This window comes from Impatiens glandulifera, chromosome 4 (genome assembly GCF_907164915.1).
Source record: "Impatiens glandulifera chromosome 4, dImpGla2.1, whole genome shotgun sequence".
Lineage (NCBI taxonomy): Eukaryota > Viridiplantae > Streptophyta > Magnoliopsida > Ericales > Balsaminaceae > Impatiens > Impatiens glandulifera.
Window position 1 is genome coordinate 53,327,016 of NC_061865.1, and position 23,625 is coordinate 53,350,640.

General features: G+C 25.8%; 2 protein-coding genes across 2 annotated transcripts; one reads left to right on the plus strand and one right to left on the minus strand.

Annotated features, from left to right (window-relative positions):
• Positions 1-13,963: 13,963 nt before the first annotated feature.
• On the plus strand, positions 13,964-15,713 carry LOC124936366 (vacuolar protein sorting-associated protein IST1-like). The gene is made up of 4 exons (XM_047476862.1): positions 13,964-14,297; positions 14,392-14,476; positions 14,522-14,608; positions 15,552-15,713. Exons 1-4 carry the CDS (start codon positions 14,002-14,004, stop codon positions 15,711-15,713), a joined length of 630 nt encoding a protein of 209 aa, XP_047332818.1. The 5' UTR covers positions 13,964-14,001.
• A 2,519-nt stretch (positions 15,714-18,232) lies between these two features.
• LOC124934403 (CTL-like protein DDB_G0274487) lies at positions 18,233-21,725 on the minus strand. Its single transcript, XM_047474929.1, has 7 exons — positions 21,404-21,725; positions 20,894-21,336; positions 20,430-20,613; positions 20,079-20,303; positions 19,864-19,980; positions 18,855-19,088; positions 18,233-18,770 (listed from the first exon to the last, which is right to left on the minus strand). The coding sequence occupies exons 1-7, from the start codon at positions 21,485-21,487 to the stop codon at positions 18,546-18,548; spliced, it is 1,512 nt and encodes a 503-aa protein (XP_047330885.1). The 5' UTR covers positions 21,488-21,725; the 3' UTR covers positions 18,233-18,545.
• Positions 21,726-23,625: the final 1,900 nt, after the last annotated feature.

Sequence of the window (23,625 nt, forward strand, 5' to 3'; positions counted from 1 at the left end):
AATGCCCTTCCACGTGATGAGCCTTTGTACATGGTTGAAAAGCTCTTAGCTGATATTTAAAGCCACTATGGCATTATTAAGAAATCATGTGTCCCCAATCCTTTCTATTTGTTGCTATATTGGTTAAGCGATAGAGGTAAGGAGGAGCAGTAGCAGCATGGTGCTCGATGATATCAACATATTATTTCCTTGAAACCTCGGTGTAAAATGAGCAACAAGGGGTGGTTGATGATATCAACATATTTTATGGCTCCTGTAAGCATGTTTGACTCCAAAACTACCATCCGAGTGTCGTCTTTTTTTTGCCAATTTTATGAATAGTTTCAATAAAAGCTGTGAAAATGTCCATATTTTAGTCATAAATTCTATCAAGAAAATTGTCAAAGTGGTGCCCATACCTCACCTAGGACATGGCTCATGCATCAGACCCTACAACGGAAGACGTCGACAAGAAGGTTTTGCAACCTATGATGATCTAAGCCTTGACCACCATGGCCTATGTACCATTGTTGGCATTAGATGTTGGTGTCTACCCCAATCCCTTCGATGATGATGTTCTCTAGATTTGGGATAGTAAGCCAAGGTCCACACCATATCAAGATTTTTATTGAGGCGGATTAGCATCTCAAGCTTCTACTCTTTGTTGAAGAGATGGAGAATGTGGCACGAGAATCAAAAAGTAGTATGCAAGGTGATATATAAGAAGTTGATGATGATACCAAATTAGTAAGTTGTTTAAGGAAAATAATAAATGTAAGCTCAAAAAGTGATCATTATAAGATTCCATGTGATATGAATGTGTTTTCTAAATAGAATAGGAGTAGAGTAATGTGCTGTAAATTATTGACCTTTGTTCTTGTTTCATCAGACTCAATACTTCTTATTTGAGTTGACCCATTATGTAGTATAAGTGGAAAGTGTCTTTTCCAAAAGAGCAAAGGTCTCACGATTGATTTCCACTAAAAAAAGTCTTAAGCTGAAGTTTAAGGTAATGTGTAATGGCTGCAGATGTCGTGCTAATTTCCTCAGAATAAACTCTTGGTTACAGGAAAGAAGAAGTAATTCTTAGTTGAATTGGTTTTTGATTTTCAAGGCATGCTTATGCTTTAAGTTCCCTTCATTATGATATCATATAATCATAATATCCATCATTGGAGGTTAAAAGTCTTATTGAGATTGTGATGCTTTCCATGTATTCTTTCTCATCTTGTCTGTAACTTTTATGTTCTTTGGTTTCTATAATAAGAAGAGTAGGATAAATATGAAGAGTTAGATATCAGTATTTCTTTTTTCTTTATATTGTGATGAATATTGAATTCATATTCTGAAACAATTTACAACCTCAAACAAATTTCATATAGAAATGGATGCTAATGTCTTGACTTGATTTACATGAAATCTCATTTTGGATTTCAATTTACATGACTTGATTTCAATTTACAACCTCAAACAAATTTTATTCAAGTCATAATGTCTTGACTTGATTTGAACATGAAATCTCATTTTGGATGCTAAGTAACTCCAAATACTTCAGGTTCCATTCGGAAATTCATGGCTTGTTTTTCATATGCTTGACTTGTCACAAGGTATGCACTGCCTGCATATTTGACAATTCATATAGAAATGGAAGAAAATTTCTACTTGAACAAGGCTCAAATTACGAAGATACATCGAAAAGATGGAAAATAAATCATAAACTCATAGTTAGATTGAAAAAGGAATTGACCTGTTGTAGCTGGTGATAGATAATAGTAAGTAGTATTTATTTTCTTATGCAATTTTATTCCTTGATGTTCTATCTGCAGAAAAATCCTGCATTTAGGGATAAATAATGTCTTCTCTCATTATAATTTCCTTTACTTGTTAGAAGTGAATTGACATACATACCTATCACTTATAGCTGTTATCTGTTTGTTTTTTCTTTCTTTCTTTGGTTCATGTTTGATGACTGTGTTTGCAATGTTAGTCCCCAGGCATATGATTTTTCAATATTATTGTATGCTTATATTAACTTAAGAAATTTCGCTTTCATAATGCCGAATGCAAAGTTAATTTAGCTACAGGTGCATTTCCAATGCCTTAATGACAGTTTGTCATCATCACAGCCATATATAGTTTCTAACATGCATATTTACATAGAGATATTGATTCTAACAGTGTTACACCTACCTGTGATTGTGTGGTCTTTGATATAATTCGAGTTCCGAGGTAAAATGTGAAGAGTAGTTTCCAAAATGGCCTAAATATGTATAATGTGGGGGAACCCATGGTCAAGCTCTAAATGTCTACTTCAAGTCTTTAGTACATCATTGCAGATGTAAATTACTTGTTTGTATCTAAATACCCAGAATATGTTGTTAATATAAGGCTATTGCAGAAGGAAAGCCCAAGATTCTTTAATTGACCTGAAAAAATATATTTCATTTGCTGTATGAAATTGTTTATAGTGAGTTTGAATTCTACAAATGTGGTTGGATGTGTTAATTATATACAGTGATAACTACTTGTGGGTTTTGATGATCATATTTGATTCAGCATAGACGACCTGAATTGCCACAATCTCATTGTAAAAAAACAGCCTAAGTTTCTCGAAAGATTTGCAATGATTAACATTATAGTGAAGTTAAATTTCCTCATTATTTTGATTAAACACTCTTAACTATTATGTCCAAAGAAAGATGTCATCTGCAGTTTTGTTACTAATTTTCTGGTATTTAAAAAATGGTAAGAAACCACCCTTATATTTATCCGAATAAATTCAGCTAAATAAATCATAATAGAAAATGATTTAGATGGTGTAGAAAAGAAATGAATTTAAAATGAATTAAAATATATCTCGGTGATTGTGTCAGATTTTATAACTATTTTTATTAAAATTATTATTAATATATTTTAATAAATATATTAATAAATTACGGATAATATATTAAATAAAGGGCAAGTTACTTAGGCGGCCCTCGAACTATCTCGATTGCTCATTTTTGACCCTCAAATTAATTTTTGAAACAAATCGCCCCTTTAACTTTTATAAAGGTTACCGGTGGCCGTCAACTTTTTAGTTAAACCTAACGGTTTAAGTTTAAAATATTATTTTTTTATATATTATTTTTAATCTTATATTTTATATTTATATATATAATTATTAAATCGTTTATATATAATATTATATATATATATTATTATTAAATTTTATATAATTATTAAATCGTTTATATATAATATTATATATATATATTATTATTAAATTTTATATAATTATTAAATTTTTTATATAATAAATAAATAATATATATATTATTTATTTTTATCTATATATATATAATTCATATATATTATCTTTAATTAATTTATATATAATATATATTTTAAAAAATAATTTAAGTGTTAAAAGTATTTGAGTAGTTAGAAGGTTACAATTACTTTTAATCTTTCAAATTAGTAAAATATATATTTTATAAATTATATAAATTTATTTATATATATATAATTAATGATTAAGGATAATTCATATAATTTATTTTTAAACTTTGTTTTATATATATTAAAAATAATTTATTAAAAGTAATTGTAACCTTCTAACTACTCAAATACTTTTAACACTTAAATTATTTTTTTAAATATATATTATATAAATATTATATATAAATTAGTTAAAGATAATATATATAAATTATATATATAAAAATAAATATTATATATATTATTTATTTATTATATAAAAGATTTAATAATTATATAAAATTTATAATAATATATATATATATATATATATATATATATATAATATTATATATAAGCGATTTAATAATTATATATATAAATATAAAATATAAGATTAAAGATAATATATAAAAAAAATAATATTTTAAACTTAAACGGTTAAGTTTAACCAAAAAGTTGACGTATACGATCGGCCTTTACTCATCGGATATTTGGCACGGAATCGCGCTATCTTTGGCTTCAAGCCTCTTTTGAATAGCTTACCATCATTCACGATATACCTTTCGGCCATCTTCTTTAGCTTATTCGCTTCGTATCTATCATCCGGTAAGGTTCCTTTTGTCAAATACTCGATATATATATGGCTGTCTCCAATCCACTACATCGAAAAATGCACATTCTGCTCTATCTGGCATCCATGTGCATTTTAGACAAGCCTCCTCCCTTGTAGGAAAGCGAAAAAAACAGGGGGAGGCCTGGACTTCTCTGCTTAATAGCACTCTATTATTGAGTTGAGTATCATACCACTCATTAGTGTCAGAGAGGGCCATCGGTGAACTTTATAAAAGTTGAAGGGGCGATTTGTTTCAAAAATTAATTTGAGGGCCAAAAGTGAGCGATCAAGATAGTTTGAGGGCCTCTCAGGTAATTTGCCCTTAAATAAAATATTCTCATTTTATATTTTATTTATTTCGATAAAATAATTTGTCTTCTCACGTCTTATCAACATATCATCTCGTGACTTTTATTTTGTTCAATTAAATATTTTGATTCATATTTTTAACATTTAGAATCGTGACCTCACATTTTGGTCAATAAATATTTGATTCATATTTTTTAATTGATATCGACCTATTATCTTTTGAGATATCATATTCAATCACATGATTAAAGAGTTATACTTGTTTTCGTTAGATTACAAGTTCAATTTTTTTTTAATTTATTTTTAACTGTTTTAAGTTTATTTACCGGTTAATATATATATATATATATTAATTAATTAAAAAGTTAAATTTATATTTATATTATTAAAATGTCTCACTATAAAAATATATATATAATATAAAGGAAAAAAATAATATAAAATAAATCAAAATGTTTATATAATATAAAAAAAAAAATTATTTAATTATATTTATATTAAATTTAAAAATTATTTAAATAATTTTCATACAAATAATAATAATAATGTAATTTTAAATATGATACATTATTTTTTTTTTCTCATCTATAAAATTCTCTTAAATTCTCTTATCAATTTAATTTATTTTAATTTATATTCACTTTTTTTCATTATAATTTAGTTATCTTTTTTTATTATATATATATATATATTATTTCTCTTATTATTTTTCTATATGTGTATACAATTGATAATAATTTTTAAATATTTTGTTTTCATATAAGCCATTTGAATATTGGTAAATGAAGGTTATTATATGTACATGATTTTGGTGCAAATAGATTTGAAATATCTTCTTTTTTCTTTTTCAAATTCTGAGAAATATTCTGTTGAGCTTGTTTGATTTTTTTTTAAATAGTCTGATAAAATGTGGGTTATTTGGGGTGTTTTTGTATGATAAATATTCAAAATTAAGTTTTAATAAAATAAATATTTTTTTTAATATCTTAGTTGAAAAATTAAATAATTAAATAATAAGATAGATAAAAAAAATGAAAATTAATCTTCTATATAAAATAAAATGAGCTTTTCAAGTGGCAACACCAGGTTATTACTCGAGGGGTGATTTCAATGTTGGATTTTGGTATTTTTTTTTATTTGATTTTATATTTTATAAGATTACTTGTAAAGTTAAAACTTTTTCAGAATTAGTTTATTTTTCGTGTTTGGTTGGTTATTAAGGTGACACATTTGAAGCTTATTTAATATTTGTTTTTAATTATTCTCTCAATTATATAAATTATTGATAAGATAATATATATTTTATTTGATTAGTAAATAATATATATATATATATAATAAAAAATTAAATATATTTATATAAAATTATTGATTAGAGAATATATATATACGAGAGAAAAATAAAACCAAATAATTATGAAATATATATTTTTAGACCGAATGTAGGGAGAGAATAAGAGAATAGATGATATAGCATTATGTAATTGGTTGAAAAAAGAATAGTGTAAGGATATATAATTTTATTTTATTTTTTCAATTATTATTTTATATAAATTTTGTATTTTATTATTTTTCATCCAATATTATATAGATGAGAATAATTTAAATATAATAATAAAACATTACAAAAATAGGATAATTCAAAGTATAAAAAAACCAAATCTAAACTTAATTACAAAATGTTCATCAACTAAAACATCTAACATAAAATTTAGGGTTAACGATTTCATCATAAATGCTCAAGAAAATCAATAAATTCAATGTCCATTCTCGCCGATTTTCAAGAAAAGAATGTAGCGTTATCAAAATATAAATAATTAATTTTACAAAAATAATAATTTAAATATTTTAATAAACATAATAATATATATATATATATTTAATAATGAATTTGAATATAACTAAATAAAAAAAATTGAATTTAAAATTTGTACACTAAAGTAAATTAGGTTGTGAATGAATGAATAAATAAAGTAAAATAATAATATATATATTTATAGGATGAGTGATAATATATATATATATATATATATACATATATATATATATATATACATATATATATATATATATATATATATATATATACATATATATATATATATACATATATATATATATATATATAATATTTAAATTATGAGAAAAAAATAAAAATATATATAAACTAGTTAGAAATATATATTTTACCTTATCATACATGAATTCATATAAAAAATAATAAAAAAATTAAACTATATTTATCTTATATAAATTAATTATTAAAGTAATTATATATAAATATATATATATATATATATATATATATATATATATATATATATAATCTTAAGTGCATATAAATACCTTAGTTTACCATTAAGTAATAACACAATTACATTATATTACACTTGGGAAAACAATTGTTCTAATATTCATTATGAATTACATGGACTCATCTCCAATTAATAGATACTATGTTTTTCTCGTATTGACTCTCTTATGCACCACAAAATCAAGTCAAGCCGGAGTTGGCTCCTTCACTACTTATTACAATGTTCACATCTTCAATAAACTTCCTAATTTGCTGCTCGTCACTTGTGAATCGAAGGATAATAATCTTGGATCTAATAATCTTTCTCCAGGAGAACAATTTCAATGGGGATTTAATCTCAATTTGATTCAATCGACGTTATTTTTTTGTAGTTTTGATTGGAATCTTAAATCCAAAACTTATGACATGTATAATAAATCCATAGACAAATTGTGCAACAATGATAAGGAACCTGTCCAATGCATATGGGTTGTTAATGAAAATGGTTTCTTTCAAGTGTCAAAAAATGGCACTTTGTATAATAAGTATAATTGGTGATTCAAATATGTTTGTATTACTTAAATAAGACACATTCTAAACTATGTGATTGAGATATTATATAATAAATTATATGAGTTTGAGCATTTAATGTTTGTGAATTAATGAGAATAATATTTATTTTGGTTGGTTTTATGTTTGAATTGCTTCAATTATGTGAAGATTATATTATTTATAAAGAATTTGTACATTTTTTTTTATTAATTTGTAATTTGTCTTTAAGTTGCAATTTTTAATTTCATATATATATATATATGTATTTAAAATTATAATTTATAATAAAATTAATTATATAAAATGACAATATTATTATTAATTAATTATTTAAAATTAATTAATATAAAAATGACAATATTATGATTAATTATTGTAATTATTATTAATATTTTATTTTATTTTAAATAATTTTTTAATATTATTTAAATAATTGAAATAATTTATTTTGATAAACAAACTAAAATTATTATTATTATTTTTATTATAATAATATATATATAATTATAATTATAATTATGTGGGTGAAAGTGAACATCATGCAAAAAGAAGTGAAGAATATCAAAATAATAATATGATTTTTTTTTTCAAGTTAGAGGAATAAATAATTTATTAGTATTAGATAATTACGGAATCAAATTTATTAACCAAACACCTTAATTTATATCATTTCTCATTTTTGTTTAGGTTTTAACTTTATATATTATTATATTTTGTGATTTTATGGTACATTTTTAATCGACATAATCTCATGATCCTTAATAGTATGCTTAGAACACATGCAAAGTCGCCTAATATTATTAATATTCATCCATTTTTTTAAATGGATATTAGGATTATCATATTCTAGTTGGTGACATTTTATCATTTTTATATTTTATAATTTTGATAATGAACAATATGAACTTTTAATGTTTAGTTTGTTTTTTAAAATTATACCTTGATAGAAACGAGTAGTAGTTTCTAAATAGATTTAATGTTGGTAACAATTGAAGAATTGATGTCAAACATTACATATTAGATAAGATTTGATCAATTTTAATCTTAATATAAATATTGCTTTCTTTTTTTTTCTTTCTAAAACCACTTGTTAAATTTGTTATTGGTGACTTACATTGAACCAAATAGTCCTAGACCGATAAATTGGGATAGTTTCTAATAGAGCTCTATATTTTGTAGAAACAGTAATTCTCATTTTTCATAATAATTTTTAGGTACAGTTAGTTATGGTTGCGTTAGAGATTTTCTTGTAAACAAAATGATATATACTATTTCCATTTGATAATAGTTGGTGGGTTGGATTTTATATGTAAATATAATAGGAACTTGTATGTTGAAGTTTTTCTAATAGATTAAGGTTGAATTAAATAGTTTTCAATTTATTGTTGAATGTCATGAAAAAATAATTTTATTAAAAAAGATGTAGAACCTAGTTGATGAGGAGACTAATGTTTATTAGTGTTATTTTTTTTTTTTATATATTTTGGTGATGAAAAAAAAAATTATTAATTATTTTTATTTTGAGTTTGAGAATAAATTTTGAGATAAAAATGACCTCGTCTACAAAGTTTATATAATTTACATGAAAAATGATATAATTTGTATTTAATTATATTTATATCATATTTCTTCTCCATGAAAATTTCTCAAATTTTCTTTTTAAGTTTAATTTATTTTTTAATTTATATTATTTTGTCTTCACTATAATTTAGTTATCTTTTTTTATTAATTATATATATATAATATTTTTCTCTTATTATTTTCTTTATATATATATATATATATATATATATATATATATATATAATTGATATAATTTTATAAATAAAATTTATGATTATGTTAAAATTTGGTTTTGAATTAATTGATATAATATCTAGTTAAAGAAACTGAAATAATTATTAAAAGTTAATTATATTTGATTTAATTTTGAAGTTTTTGTAACATTTTTTTGTTGTCAAAAGTGATTAAGATTGACAGTTTAAAAATAAATCAAATAGTTTAAGATAATTTTATTTTTCTTAAGCAAAATTTAGTAGTGATTTTTTTTTTATATAAGATAGTTGCTGAGATCATAATTCTAATATTTTTATAATGTGATCTTTGATTTAAGATACTTTAAAATATTAAAACATTTGATTCAACATGATTTAGGATTTAAGCATAGTATTTCTCGAGTTATGATAAATTTTAAAAATATTTGGTTAACAATAATTTAAAATCTAAGCATTGCATTATTCTTGATTATAATAAATTTTACAACTATTTGATTAAAAATGATTCAATGTTTAATCATGATATTAGTCTTTATTTAGAATAAATTTTGATTATTTTTATCTTATGAAAATTGAAAAATTGTTTGTTGAATAATTTTTCTAACAATTTTATTGTTTGGTTTTTCTCTAGTTTGTTTACAAATAACTTCAACTAGAATTAATTATTATTAGCCCACAAATATATAAAATTACATAATACATAGAGGTTTCATTCAAGTGTTACACTAAATCGAAATTTGTAACAAAATCTTTCAATATATTCACATAGATAATTTTATATTACATTATTGAAATGGTAAAATTTATGATTATTCGTCTTTCTTTTTTATTGGTTTATTACGAAAATTGCAAAACATATATTTTTTTTCCAGTAAAATTTATGATTATTCGTCTTTCTTTTTTATTGGTTTATTACGAAAATTGCAAAACATATTTTTTAAAATTAAAATATATTTGGTGATAATCATTTTATAAGGTTTTAATATAATTGTAATTGGGTATTTTATAACAAAACTTGGTTTGTTTTACTTTAAATAACCTACTGGATTAGATCATCAAATTAATTTTACCTGTTAATTTTTTTTTAATTCATGATAGACAAAATTATTTAAATATCTCGTTTTAAAATAAGTCATTTGAATATTGGTAATGAAGGTTAGTATATGTACATATTTTTGGGACGAAAGTACAGTTTTTTTATTTTGTTCTAGAAGAAGAAGGGCAAATAGATTAGAAATATCTTCTTTTTCTTTTTTTTTTCCCCTTTTCAAATTCTGATAAATATTCTGTAGAGCTTGTTTGATTTTGAGTTTTTTAGATTTTTGTTTTTAAAATAGTCTGATAAAATGTGGGTTATTTGGGTTTTGTATGATAAATATTTAATATTAAATTTTAATAAAATTAAGTATTTTTTAAAAATATTTTAGTTAAAAAATTAAATAATTTAATAGTAAGAGATAAAAAAAATTAATCTTCTTCATCAAATAAAACGAACTTTAAAAGTGGCAACACCAGGTTATTACTAAAATATAAATATAAATATATATAAACTAATTAGAAATAATATTTTATCTTATCTTAAATGACTTCATATAAAAAAAATAATAACAAATTAAATTAAACAATATTTATATTATATAAATTAATTATTAAATAGTGAGTAAAAACTTTGTTATTAAATTTATATATACATATAATCTTAAGTGCATATAAATACCTTAGTTTACATGAAAGCAATAACAAAATTACATTATATTAAGTTATAGACTTTGTGGAAACAATTGCTTTTCATTATGAATTACATTGATTCATCTCCAATTAAAGGGTACTATGTATTTCTCCTATTGGCTCTTTTATGCGCCACAAAATTAAGTCAAGCCGGAGTTGGCTCCTCTAGTGCTTATTACAGCATTCACATCTTCAATAAACTTCCTAATTTGCTGCTCGTCACTTGTGTATCAAATGATGATGTTCTTGGATCTAATAACCTTTCTCCAGGTGAACAATTTCAATCGAGATTTAATCTCAATTCGGTTCAATCAATTTTTTGTAAGTTTGATTGGAATCGTAAATCTAAAACTTATGACATGTATAATAAATCTATAGACAAATTGTGCAGCAATGATTCGGAACTAGTCCAATGCATATGGGTTATTGAAGAAAATGGTTTCTTTCAAGTTTTAAAAAATGGCACTATGCATAATAGGTATAATTGGTGATTCAAAAATATTCATACTTAAATAAGAGACATCTTAAACTATGTAATTGAGATATTATATAATAAATTATATGCAGTTTGAGTATTAATGAGAATAATATTATTTTGTTGGTTTTATATGTTGAAGTTGATTGAATCATGTAAAGATTATATTATTTATGACAAATTTGTTCAATTTTTATTAATTTGTCTTTAAGTTTCAATTTTTAATTTCATATATATATATATATATTAATTAATATGGAAAATAATAATTTCTTGAAATTATTATTATATATATATATTATGTATAAATAAAAATAATTAAAAAATGAAAATAATATATATTTTTTATGTAAATATAAATAGTAATATTAATGATAAGAGAAAATATAAAAATATATGTGTCTTAAAGGTGGGTTAATATTAGATTTATAAATAAAAACTTCGAAATAATATTATATAAATATAAAAAATATTTTGGATTAGGTCTCAACAAATTAGCATATAATCATATTTATCTCTTAAATACATACTCACAAATACATTATCATTCATTTAACTGTGCATTTTCAAATCTTAGTTATAAATTTGAAATGTGACTCTTTCATAAATTATGATATTAATAAAAAAATTAACCAAACTCATAAATAAAAGAAATATTATAAATATATAAAAAAAACATGAATATATATATGCGAGTAAAAATCTCATTAGTTTGTTATTATATTAACTAGCATGTATCCCGTGCATTTGCACGAGTAATAATATAAAAAACCGTGAAAAAAATATTACGGTAAATTTTTATGGGCGGGTCAACCCACAATCCGACCTAAGTATCCATTTACTTTCACATATATCCAAATTAACCACAGCTCTCGACCCGGCAATCCGAACACTTTAGAAATTAAGCATCAATATATATATAGATTAGTTAGTTAAAAAGTTAACCTTATATTGTTAAAATGTCACGCGTTTATCAAATTTTGGGTTGAATTTAAAATATAAAGTGTTATTAGTCTAGTTGGTTAAAAGATTGTACTTGTTTTGTTAGGTTGCAAGTTTGAACCATACCTATAGCATTTTTAATTTTATTTTTAACCGTTTTAAGTTTATGGGCGGGTCAACCCAAAATCCGACCCAAGTATTCTCAACCCGACAATCCCACTTTAAAAATTAAGCATCATTATATATATGTATTAGTTAGTTAAAAAATTGAATTTATATTGTTAAAATATCACGCGTTTATCAAATTTTGGGTTGAATTTAAAATATAAAGTGTTATTAGCCTAGTTGGTTAAAAGATTGTATTTGTTTTGTTAGGTTGCATGTTCAAACCATACCTATAACATTTTTAATTTTATTTTTAACCGTTTTAAGTTTATGGGGGGGTCAACCCACAATCCGACTCAAGTATCCATTTACTCTCACATATATCCAAATTAACCACAGCTCTCGACCCGGCAATCCGGACACTTTAAAAATTAAGCATTATTATATATATATAGATTTGTAGCGAATAGTTAATGCATTATACCCAATCACCTCATTTTCTCTCTTTTACATCTAATAATTTTTTTAAATTATTTTATTATAAAAAAAATACATTTAATCATCTCTCTTCAATACTTTATTATCAAATTATTATAAATAAAATTTTATATTTCACTAATTTTATACTTAATATTTATATAAAATTAATGAGAAAAAATTATATATAATAAATAGAAAATAAAAAAAAATTAAGAAATATATATTGTTATGATATAAAGTAAAATAAAAATAAAGTAATTTGGAATGAAAAATTAATTATTATTATTTTAAAATAAAGAAATGTTATGGACATAGATTCTTGTAGTCTTATTATATAGTTATATTATATACAAGATAAAATATATTTATATAAAAGTAATTAAGAAATATATAATTATATGTTTGAGAAAAAAAAAAGTTAATTAAGAAATATATATTATCAAATAAAGCATTAAATAAGAATTATAAATTTCTCTATAGTGAGAGATGAAATTGATTTTTTTTTTTTTTTTTGAAAGTGAGCCCCGATTTATTTATATAAAGTAATTTTAAAATTAGTTATTTTAAATGTTTAAACAAACAATTTTATTGAAATTAAAACCCATATTATCTATTCTAATTTTGTACTATTCATACATAGACTTATTAATATATTTAAATTGAATGTGACTTATTTATAATAATAAGAAAGTGACTTATTATTAATATTTTTATATTTGAATTAGCTGTCATTGAAGACACCTTCCCCACACGGGCTTTCAAGACTGATGTCGAAAGTTCAACGTAGGCATCATTTTTAAATCCTTATTTGATCTTGAATAATTTAAATAAAATATATTAAAATAAATTAAATAAATTAAATAAATAAATATTTCAAATTTAATTTCACTCCAAGCATTTAAGGAATTAGAGTTTGATGGCTTGGAAAAATTAGATTCATTAAAGAGAAAATTATACATAAAACAAGTAAATAAATCATGAGTTCTATTAAATTGATCCTACAAATAATTAAACTTTGGTTTAAGAAAACAAATATTGTTTTTTATTCAATTACATATTGAACAAATAAAAAAAATATTTGTACTAAATATTAATTAATGATAGTGATGCCTTTTAGTTTAATAGAAAATGTAAACGTTTGAAGGGTCAATGTATGTTTGTCTGCAATGACTTAGATTATAAGAAATCCTTGAACACGCTTTTATACACCAAAAGTCCTTTATATATATATAAAGATTGTCAAGTCTTAGGAAGTCGAATTACATTATTATTATTATTAACATCGAAAATGGGTAAGAAATTCGATGCAATAATGGGGAAGAACTCGAAATCTTCGAACCAACTTAAGCCACTTCTAAACCTTGCTCTATCACGTTTAGTCGTCCTCAAGAACCAACGTCAAGCTCGTTGTTCCCTTTCTCGATCCGATGTTATCCAGCTTCTAAACCTAACTCATCACGATCGAGCCCTTCTTCGTGTTGAGCAAGTGATAAAAGAAGAGAATATGATTGATGTTTTTGTTATGGTAGAAGGTTATTGTTTCATCATCTTGGAAAGGATACATCTTATTGAAGAACAAAGCAGGTTTAATTAATTAATTACTTGTTTATATTATTATCTATAGCTTAATTCTTATTGACTTTGAATGAGTTCTCAATTATTATTATTATTATTATAGGGAATGTCCTGAAGATGTGAATGAAGCTGTATCATCATTGATTTATGCAGCTTCAAGGTGTGGTGAATTTCCAGAACTTCAAGAGATTCGAGCCATTTTCACTAATCTTTATGGCAAAGAATTTGCGGAGATTCGAGCCATTTTCACTAATCTTTATGGCAAAGAATTTGCGGCTCGAGCCATTGAATTGCGCAATAACTGTGCCGTCAACCGCCAGGTTTATTTTCGACTTACATATGCAAATTGTCTTAAAAATCACTAATATAAGTTATTATTATTTTTATAAAACAAATAAAATTAATCCGTTTTTGGAAGATTTTATTTTTCGATATTCTGTTACTCGCAATTTATTGACATGTTTGATGGATCTATGTAAGATCTGTATTGAGATGACGAAAATTTTATATATCTTAATTTTTTTTTTTTTAGATAATAACACTTATTAGTTTTTCAGTAAATGGTCCAAAACCCTTTGAAATCTGATTAAAAGTTAGTTTGTGTAATCTTTTGTGTCAAGATCGAGATATTATGTAATGAGATTAACATAATTGATTGGGTTTGAAGAGTTTCGAAATCTCTAGTTCTAAGATTCACATCAGTAGTTATTTGCTTGAATTACGTAAATATGAGGAAATCGAAACTCGCCAAAGTAGGACTAGAATACAAGAGTTATTAGTTGTCTAGTGTATGGATATTTGACTCAGAATAAGAATATTTATAGAGTTATGCCTTTGGCTATTTGGATTGGCGGCTAACCACCTACCCTAATTGAGTTACCATCTTAATTATTAATTATTTTTTGATAGATTATTTAGTTGAGGAGAAATCATCAAAAATTTACTAATCGTAGTCGTTCAATGCATATGATTCATTTTGGAAGTCGATAAAGTCTGCTAGGGGATAAAGTCTGCTAGGGAGTTAACTATTTTTCTACATTCTTTATTTTTATCTGTTTGATCTGTCATATTTTTTAACTTATGATTAAACACGATTTTTATCATTTTTAATATACATTACCCTTTATAAAAAAAATAAAAAAATAAAGTATTTTTTAAGATAAATAGTATATTATCTTGTTTGGGTATAATCTTAATCAACAATTGCATCTTTTCTCACAAGTTCAAGAACCCTAATTCTAATTGATGACTTTTCTTAATTAGATGGTTATAAAGTTATCTCCCAGACAGCCAGATTTGAAAAGCAGACTGAAAATACTCAACGAGATTGCTGCAGAAAACAACATTGTGTTGCAAATTCAAGATATAACACCACCACCACCACCCAATATTGATCTTGATGAACAGGTACAAAATACTAATTAACTCCTCTTCAAATTCCATTTATCATGAATTCACAATACATATGAATACGATCAATGGTTGCAGGTCATACCGGATAATAATAATGAATCACCAATCAAAGAAACCCATAATAACCTGGAGGATGAATTTAAAGATTCAATGAAAACAGGGAGACAATACAAAGATGTGGCTGATGCAGCACAGGCGGCTTTTGAATCCGCTGCTCATGCTGCCGCCGCCGCAAGGGCGGCGGTAGAACTCTCCAAACCTCAGTACCAACACCACCGTCGCCGGAGTGATGAGGTCAGCGAGAGTAAAGAGATTTATGAATCCAGTGACGAGGATGAAGAGATGGTTGAAAGAGAAGATGAGGGTTTGGATCAGAATCAGACTAGGGTTGAAGATGATGATGATGATGAGGGTTTGAAGAAGAATCCTTCTAATTTGAAGGAAGAAGAAGATGTGTCTGAAATGGGTGGAGATTCATTGGAAGTTGATTTGAAGTTGAAACAGTCTTCTTTCAGTGGAAACGAGAATCAAACGGCACCGAATTCAAAACCAAGAAAAACTCAAAGAATCATTGAGTGGACCAGAAGAAGAAGGCTATGGCGGTCAAGACCCGGACAAGAACAAGAATGACAAGACAAGGAAAGGAAAGTGGCTGTAACTTTCTTTCTTCATGTTCTTTTTATTTATTTTTAAAAAATCAAAAAAAATTATAATCTATTTTTGTATTCAAGATTTTTACTTTTCATTTTTATTTCATTTTGAAAGTTATAATATCTTACCCATTATTATAATAATCTATGTATTATGGAAGTAAGTTTGAACTTTTAAGAACAATATATCTTTAGATAGAATATGTGTGTAATCAATGCAACATTCACTTGAGTTTATTATTAAAAACTTAAAGATTAAAAAAAAAAAAAAAAAAAAGACTAATAATAACTATACCTTTTTTTTAATAATTTATTTATTAATTAAATAATAATAATATATCTCAAATGTTATCTTAAACTAAATCTTACAACATAATATAAATTTTAATGATTTAACAATTTTATTCTCACTCCTAAGAATGATAGTAACCCAATTTAGTCGATAGTGTTAATAGGTATAGAACATAAAAAAAAATATTTGATTTCTTAAATAAAAACAAATTTAAGTAGAAGGATAATATCTTATTTAGAGTAGGTATGCTAAATTTTGTCATCTTATTGCTCCTATTATATGAGTCTAATTTCATAAAATAGTGTTGATAATAAATACTTTCAATTTATTCAAAGATAAAATGACAACAATGATATTTAAGATCAATAATATAATTTTTAATTATTCAAACAGAATCCACACGTTTGGCAGTTCAAAGTCCATTGACCCATGAAAACAATTTGATACTCCAAATTGATGTATACTATGTTTGACAAATCTTAGAATTTGATTCAAAGTTGACAACTTTAAGACCATCTTTAGCCAAACCCATTAATAAAATCCAACAGTCCTCCAATAGTGTGAATCCACTAGTAAAATTGGGGTATGAATTCCATCAATCTACTATCCCTTTATTTGTACCCATTACCAATTCTATCTATTTCCTTATACTTTCCTTTCACACACACACACACATATACATTATATAAACTCTATAATCATATGACTTAAATTTCATAAAAATGGAGTTCAATAACCATTACACCTTTCTATCAATATCAGAAAGAGAAAACAATCTCATATCCAACTTCGACATGGGTATGGACATTGACGAAACTGACGAATTCTACCAAGAACTCAGAAGACAAGTATTGCTTCTTATTGAAGACGAAGAAGAGGAGGAGGAAGAACACAAACAAGTTCAAGATAACCGACCCCCTTTATTATCGTCCAACCACTTCCAAGACTCTGATAGCTTTAGGAGAAACAATGGGGGCCATGGAACAGGGGTTTTTATACCTGATGTTGTCAATTCTAGAAGGAAAAATCGACCAAGTATGTTCTCTTTACTTAGAAGCCTAGGCCTTGTTTGTACAATCTACTTATCAAAACCATATAGTTAAAATTACCAACCAAAAAATCTTATATTTGGAACATGCCTAATGTTTTCTTTACCAATATAACCTAGATCAAACAAGGCCTTAATGATTTCCATTTTCTGGTTTATCTAACCGAACTCTCGTTTATTGTTTTGGCAGGGAGGAGATATAATGGGAAAAAGAAAATATACAAGCCAGTGGATGTCAAGAATTGAATAAAGAAATACCCAATAGAGTATTTTTTGTTTGTTTTTTTACTACTTTCCCCTACAACAAATTGTAAAATATGTCTTTGGCCAAAATGTGTGACAATTTGTATTTGTTATGGTTTATAGTCTTTAGCATAGTACACAAGATTTCATTACAAAAATGTGTCAATTTCGTATAAGGTCACATTGTTGGGTATTCTAGGAATTTAAAATCAGGGTTTATTCCCTGAGGAAGCTAACATGACCATCCACTTCAAATATGGCGTTCATAGTGGGAATTCGACAAAACTATTTCCATTGTTTAATCATATAAAGTTGACTATTAAAATGAAAAATTGGTACAAAAGATTGTCTCAAATAAGCCACTAAATAACTGCCAGCAAACTACCTAAAAGTCAGTATACATGGCCTTTGCAAAGGATAACTGACATGCAATTTTAAAATCTAAGACTCCTTACATCAAAATTCTATCCTAAAATTTAAGAAAATCCACCAATAGGACAAACACAAAACATAATTCTTAACAATATATATATATATATATGTTTTCTTCATTTTGAGCACGTGGAAATAACTATAGAAGGTACATTTAGATAAAAACATGATGATAAAACTCATGGAGATGGGGTAACCGGGATTCTTTGAGATTGAAGCTGAGAGTTAGAAGGTACCTCCCTCGGTCTAGCCCTAGAACTCCTATATTGAAGCCGTTGGTGCAGAGTCTCCGACATATGGTTAAAGAATTCAGCATCCCATCTGTGTATTAACAATGGATCTTCTGCATAACATATGTACATTGATGTTACAGCACTCTCCACCACTACCATTGCTAATCCCACCTACAAAAGAAAGAAGAGCATCAAGTTTTATTTTCTTAACTTTTATAATCACCATTTTTAAGATACTTTTTTTTGTAGGCTTACCAAGATCATCCCCATTAACATGGCTGTAGATCCCACCATTATTATCCTATCGGGATGTTTAATCCTAGCCCAAACTCCAGCACAAGTCCCTGTAATAAGTCCACCTAGGATGGTACCCATTAAGAGAACAGCCCCAGAACAATCGTAGGCAATAAGTGCTTCTACTCCAGTTGATTGAAACAACTCCCATGCATCTCGAGCTGAATGATTGAAACCTTTTCCGTACACTGCAATCTGATTACAAAATTGGAAAGTCGTCAAAGTTAATAGCGAGTGACTTTTTTTTTGCACTTGGTATGGAAAGTGTAATTGAATTAGACGAAAATTCATAATTTAATCCACATTATATTTGCATTTCTACCATTTTACCCTTGATATAAGAGGATTGGGTGTAATGACAAGAGGGTAATTATGACAAATCACATTTTGTGGGTTTTTTGTGTTTTTGGACTTTGGGAATTATTGGAAGAATGGGCCTAAATTGTGCCATTTGTTTTGGATTATAGTTCAGTAATTTTTAGTGATCACAATTTTAGCCAAATATAGATTTTGTTTTATCTCTGACAATTTTCCATAACAAAACAGCCATCAATACGATTAGTTTGACATATTTAATACCTATTTTGTGATAGTCTTCAATCATATTTGTAACAGTAAGAGGAGATGATACACAAAGAACAAAGGAGAGAACTAGATCCAATATAGGTCAAGAGGATAGAGTACACTATTCCAATCATAACTCTGAATTGGGGTCCTATCCTCTTATATAAGACCTGTGGAATTTCTGAATGAAGAGAGAAATAGATGTATTTTGATATATTATTCTCATAATAACCTATTTATACAAGTGTAGGAACTGATTTTCCTTAATGGTTACAGTTTAATGATATCCCATCATCTTACAATTAAGGAATAAAGCACATTTAAGTCCAAGAAATTTTAGACTCAACACAGGGAGGATGAATATAATGTTGGGAATGAACTTCACACAATTTAATTTCAAGATTACCTGGACATACGCATACTTGTTGAAGAAACGAACAAGTGTCTCCACAAGATGAAATAGAAAATCGACACAGCAGAGGAGACATTCATTATTCCCTATCTTTGACCTGAGCCCCCTAATCTGAAATTGTTCAATACAACTGCATAATATTAATATGCTTTCATGCATGATATAACTAGCACTAGAGAGAACAACAACGAAGAAAAAAAGGTGGTCACCTCCCATCGAAGTGTCCGGATAGCAGCTGTAAAGAGTGAACCATAACAGATGCTACCAAATGATGTAGTAACAGCATAACGTAGGGACTTGATCAGCGGCTTAGAAGGCATAGATGTTGCTTGTCGACCCCCATGGATAAGGACAAGAAACACCATCCCAGATACAATAACATGAACAGTATTGCAGAGTACAGCACCAGTCCAGAACAAACTAACAGAAAATACCTAAAGACACAAATAACAGTATACATTCAAATCAAAGACAGAAGAAAATCACATACAAAACTGAAAAAAAAAAATTAAAAATTGTAAGACGATATAAAGAGAAGCACTTGGCAGTTGGCACCTCACCAAAAGAAGCCACCAACGTCCACCATCACCCATACTTGAAGCAACAACACCAGCCACACCAAAAGACCATAAAGCTAACCACACGAGCATTAGTAGCATGAACGCACATGATACCCTTAGAAGCTCAGGAAGGTTCCACGCCATCTTAATAGACTTCTGAAGCACTAACATTGTAAATGGAAGTCTAGACAAATGACAGATGAACAATTTTAAGTCAGCCAAGTTGAAATGTAAAGATTTAGCAGAGTGACATGAATCCATAATCGAACAACCTTTCAAGTTATTCTTATATCTTCTATATAGAAAATGAACCATAACTTATTTTGCAAAATCTTTAGACATCATTGACTTGTATCTATGCTTAATATCAACCATCTCTAGACACTTCTAAGACCACCTCAAATAAATAATTTAGAAGATTACAAAGGCAATATACGAAAGTCAAAGAACGATTTATTCGTTACCTGTCTATAACAGATATAACATACAAGAACTGCAATCCAGCCCCTATTGCAAAGCCAACACCGCAAAAGATCTGATGACTCCAAAAACATAAAACACTGATCACAGCAAGATAAGTGGTCAAGATATGAACAGAAACCTTCACCATTTGAATTGCTCGTGAACCAAGTAACAATAACCAAATACAACCTAAAAACGTCCCTACTCCCCCTGCAACCGCATATAAAGGCCAATAATCCTCAGTTAAACCAGCCTGATTCTCTAGAAATCCCATTGTATACTTATCAATATTAAGCCTATCCTTCTTCCTAAACCTATTAAGTCCAAGAACAGCAAGAACACAACCGATCGCAGTCGAGTGAAGTAAGAAAATCGCTGACCAAAAAACGTCATGCCAACGCCGCGAAACCTCCTGAGTCAACAGATCACCACTTCCGATAACATTCTGAAGATCAAAATGATGAAGTCAATAAAAACAGTCAGATTAATGCGGATATTGTCGAACTAAGTACCTGTTGGGCAACGGCAGTGGCGGAGACGATCGAAGCGGAAGAAGAGGAGGATGTAGTGGCGGAGAGGCTCTGTGAATCACTCATGGAAAGATCGATCGGGATTTTTGAGTGTGAGTGTTGAAGAGATGAAGAGCATTTCGATCTAACTGTTGAATTGTTAGTTGTTTAGAGAGAATTGTATGAATTGCTATAGCGTTTCATTGGTGGTAGATTAGGGTTTTGATGAATGAAATTTGAATCGTGGAAAGAAAACTGAAAATTCAACGGCTTCCATGGCTATTTCTTGGTTTGGACTTCATTGCTGTGTGAATCATCATGTTTGTTTTCTAGATTCGAATGAGGGAGTTTTTTAGTAAGAATTTCTTAACTGACATTTAAATATATTGGCCCTTCAATTTATACTTTCTTTCTATTTCTTTCTCTCAAATTTAATGAGATGTTTGGAAACGAAAGGTAAGTTGGAGTGTAATTGAACGAATAAATAAATGTTATTAAATTTGTTAATAATACATAATTAAAGTGTATTTCAAAACATTATTTTATTTAAATTAATACCATAATAAAATATTTAAAATAAAAATTATAAAAAAAAATATCATTCAAACTCAGCTCCTAATTTCAAACAAGTCATAAATAATTTATCCTTTTTATATATAAAAAATTGTATTAAATCGATTTGAAAAATTAATATATTATGATTGGATATATATTTATTCAAATAACTACACTAATTAATAAGATCCACAAACTAACAAAATATTAATTAAAGTTAGGTGTACAAATCAATTTTACCAATATACACGAATTGATAGATTTTGTTTTTTAAAAAAATTATTTGAAATTATTGTTACGGAATGGTCAAACAAGAGCTTCTTATTATTGTGATTTAATTGAGATTTCAGACCTTATTTTAAATATCATTCCATTTTTTATTGTTAAACTTATATAAAAATATGTTTTAAATGTTATTAATTTAATATTTACATATCATTTATAAATAAATAAATAAAAAGATAATATCGCTAGTTTAACTATCGAATTTCATTGACTACCTAATTTTAGAGAATTAGTAGTTATAATCATTAATTTTTTGAAATTCGATAGTTAAATTAATGACATTAATCTTTTATATATTTATTTATAAATGTCACGTATATAATAAATTAACGCGTTTGAAACCGTTGAAGACAAAATAAAATTTTTAATAATTTTAATTATAATTAGTCTCAAATCGTGAGATTTAAAAAGAAGATTGTTCAAATTTTAATTGCTCCCCATACATAGTCTCAATTTAATTATTTAAAAAAATATTATTATTATAACGATTTTATGTAAAATTGATTAAAATAAATTAAATTAGTAGTAAAAAATCAAATATTTAAAAATGACTAAACTGATTTAATATTTTATACATCAATGCGTCCAATCAATATATAGTTAGATTTAGGTGTTGAAAGTGAGTTTGATTTAATCTAATAAATGAATCTGATTTCCAACAAACAAATAAGTTTTTTTTTAAATACAATTAATATTATTAATTGTGCTGATTAAATTAATCAAATAGTATCTTTAACATCACTTGCTCACTTTATTTATAATAATTAAAAACATTTTCTAGTGTTTATTTAATTACTCCCATACTTCATGCCTTAATCATTAAGATTCTTTTTTCCTCTTTTTCACCACTGAGGTCTGAGAGTATATTTTTTTTATGATTTGTTTGATTATTTATTTTATTTTATATATGTTTATTTGAATCAAGTTATATTTATAATGAAGGAATAAAATAAGATTATAAAAATAATTTAGGTCTTATTTGATGAGGTGAATAATCCCTTATCATATATTCAAAGCATGATTAAATTATTTTTAATTGATGTTTTACAACATTTAAAATATCAAATATAAATTATATTTAAGTTATTTAACTTTAAATAATCAATTTATTATTATTTTTAAATCTATGTCAAACATAATTAATAATAAATATTGATAAATGGCATCAAACAACTTCTAACTTCATAAATAAATGAAGCGTGATATATCATGTTTCCTACATGCCACATGGTGGGCTCAACATCATGCATGGTACAACTTTTTAATTATTATTATTATTTAGGATAAACTTGTTAATCAATTAGAATACATTAAAAATAAATAATGGTACATAATAAATTAAATGTTTCAATTTTAACTTATTAAAATGATACCATTATTATTAG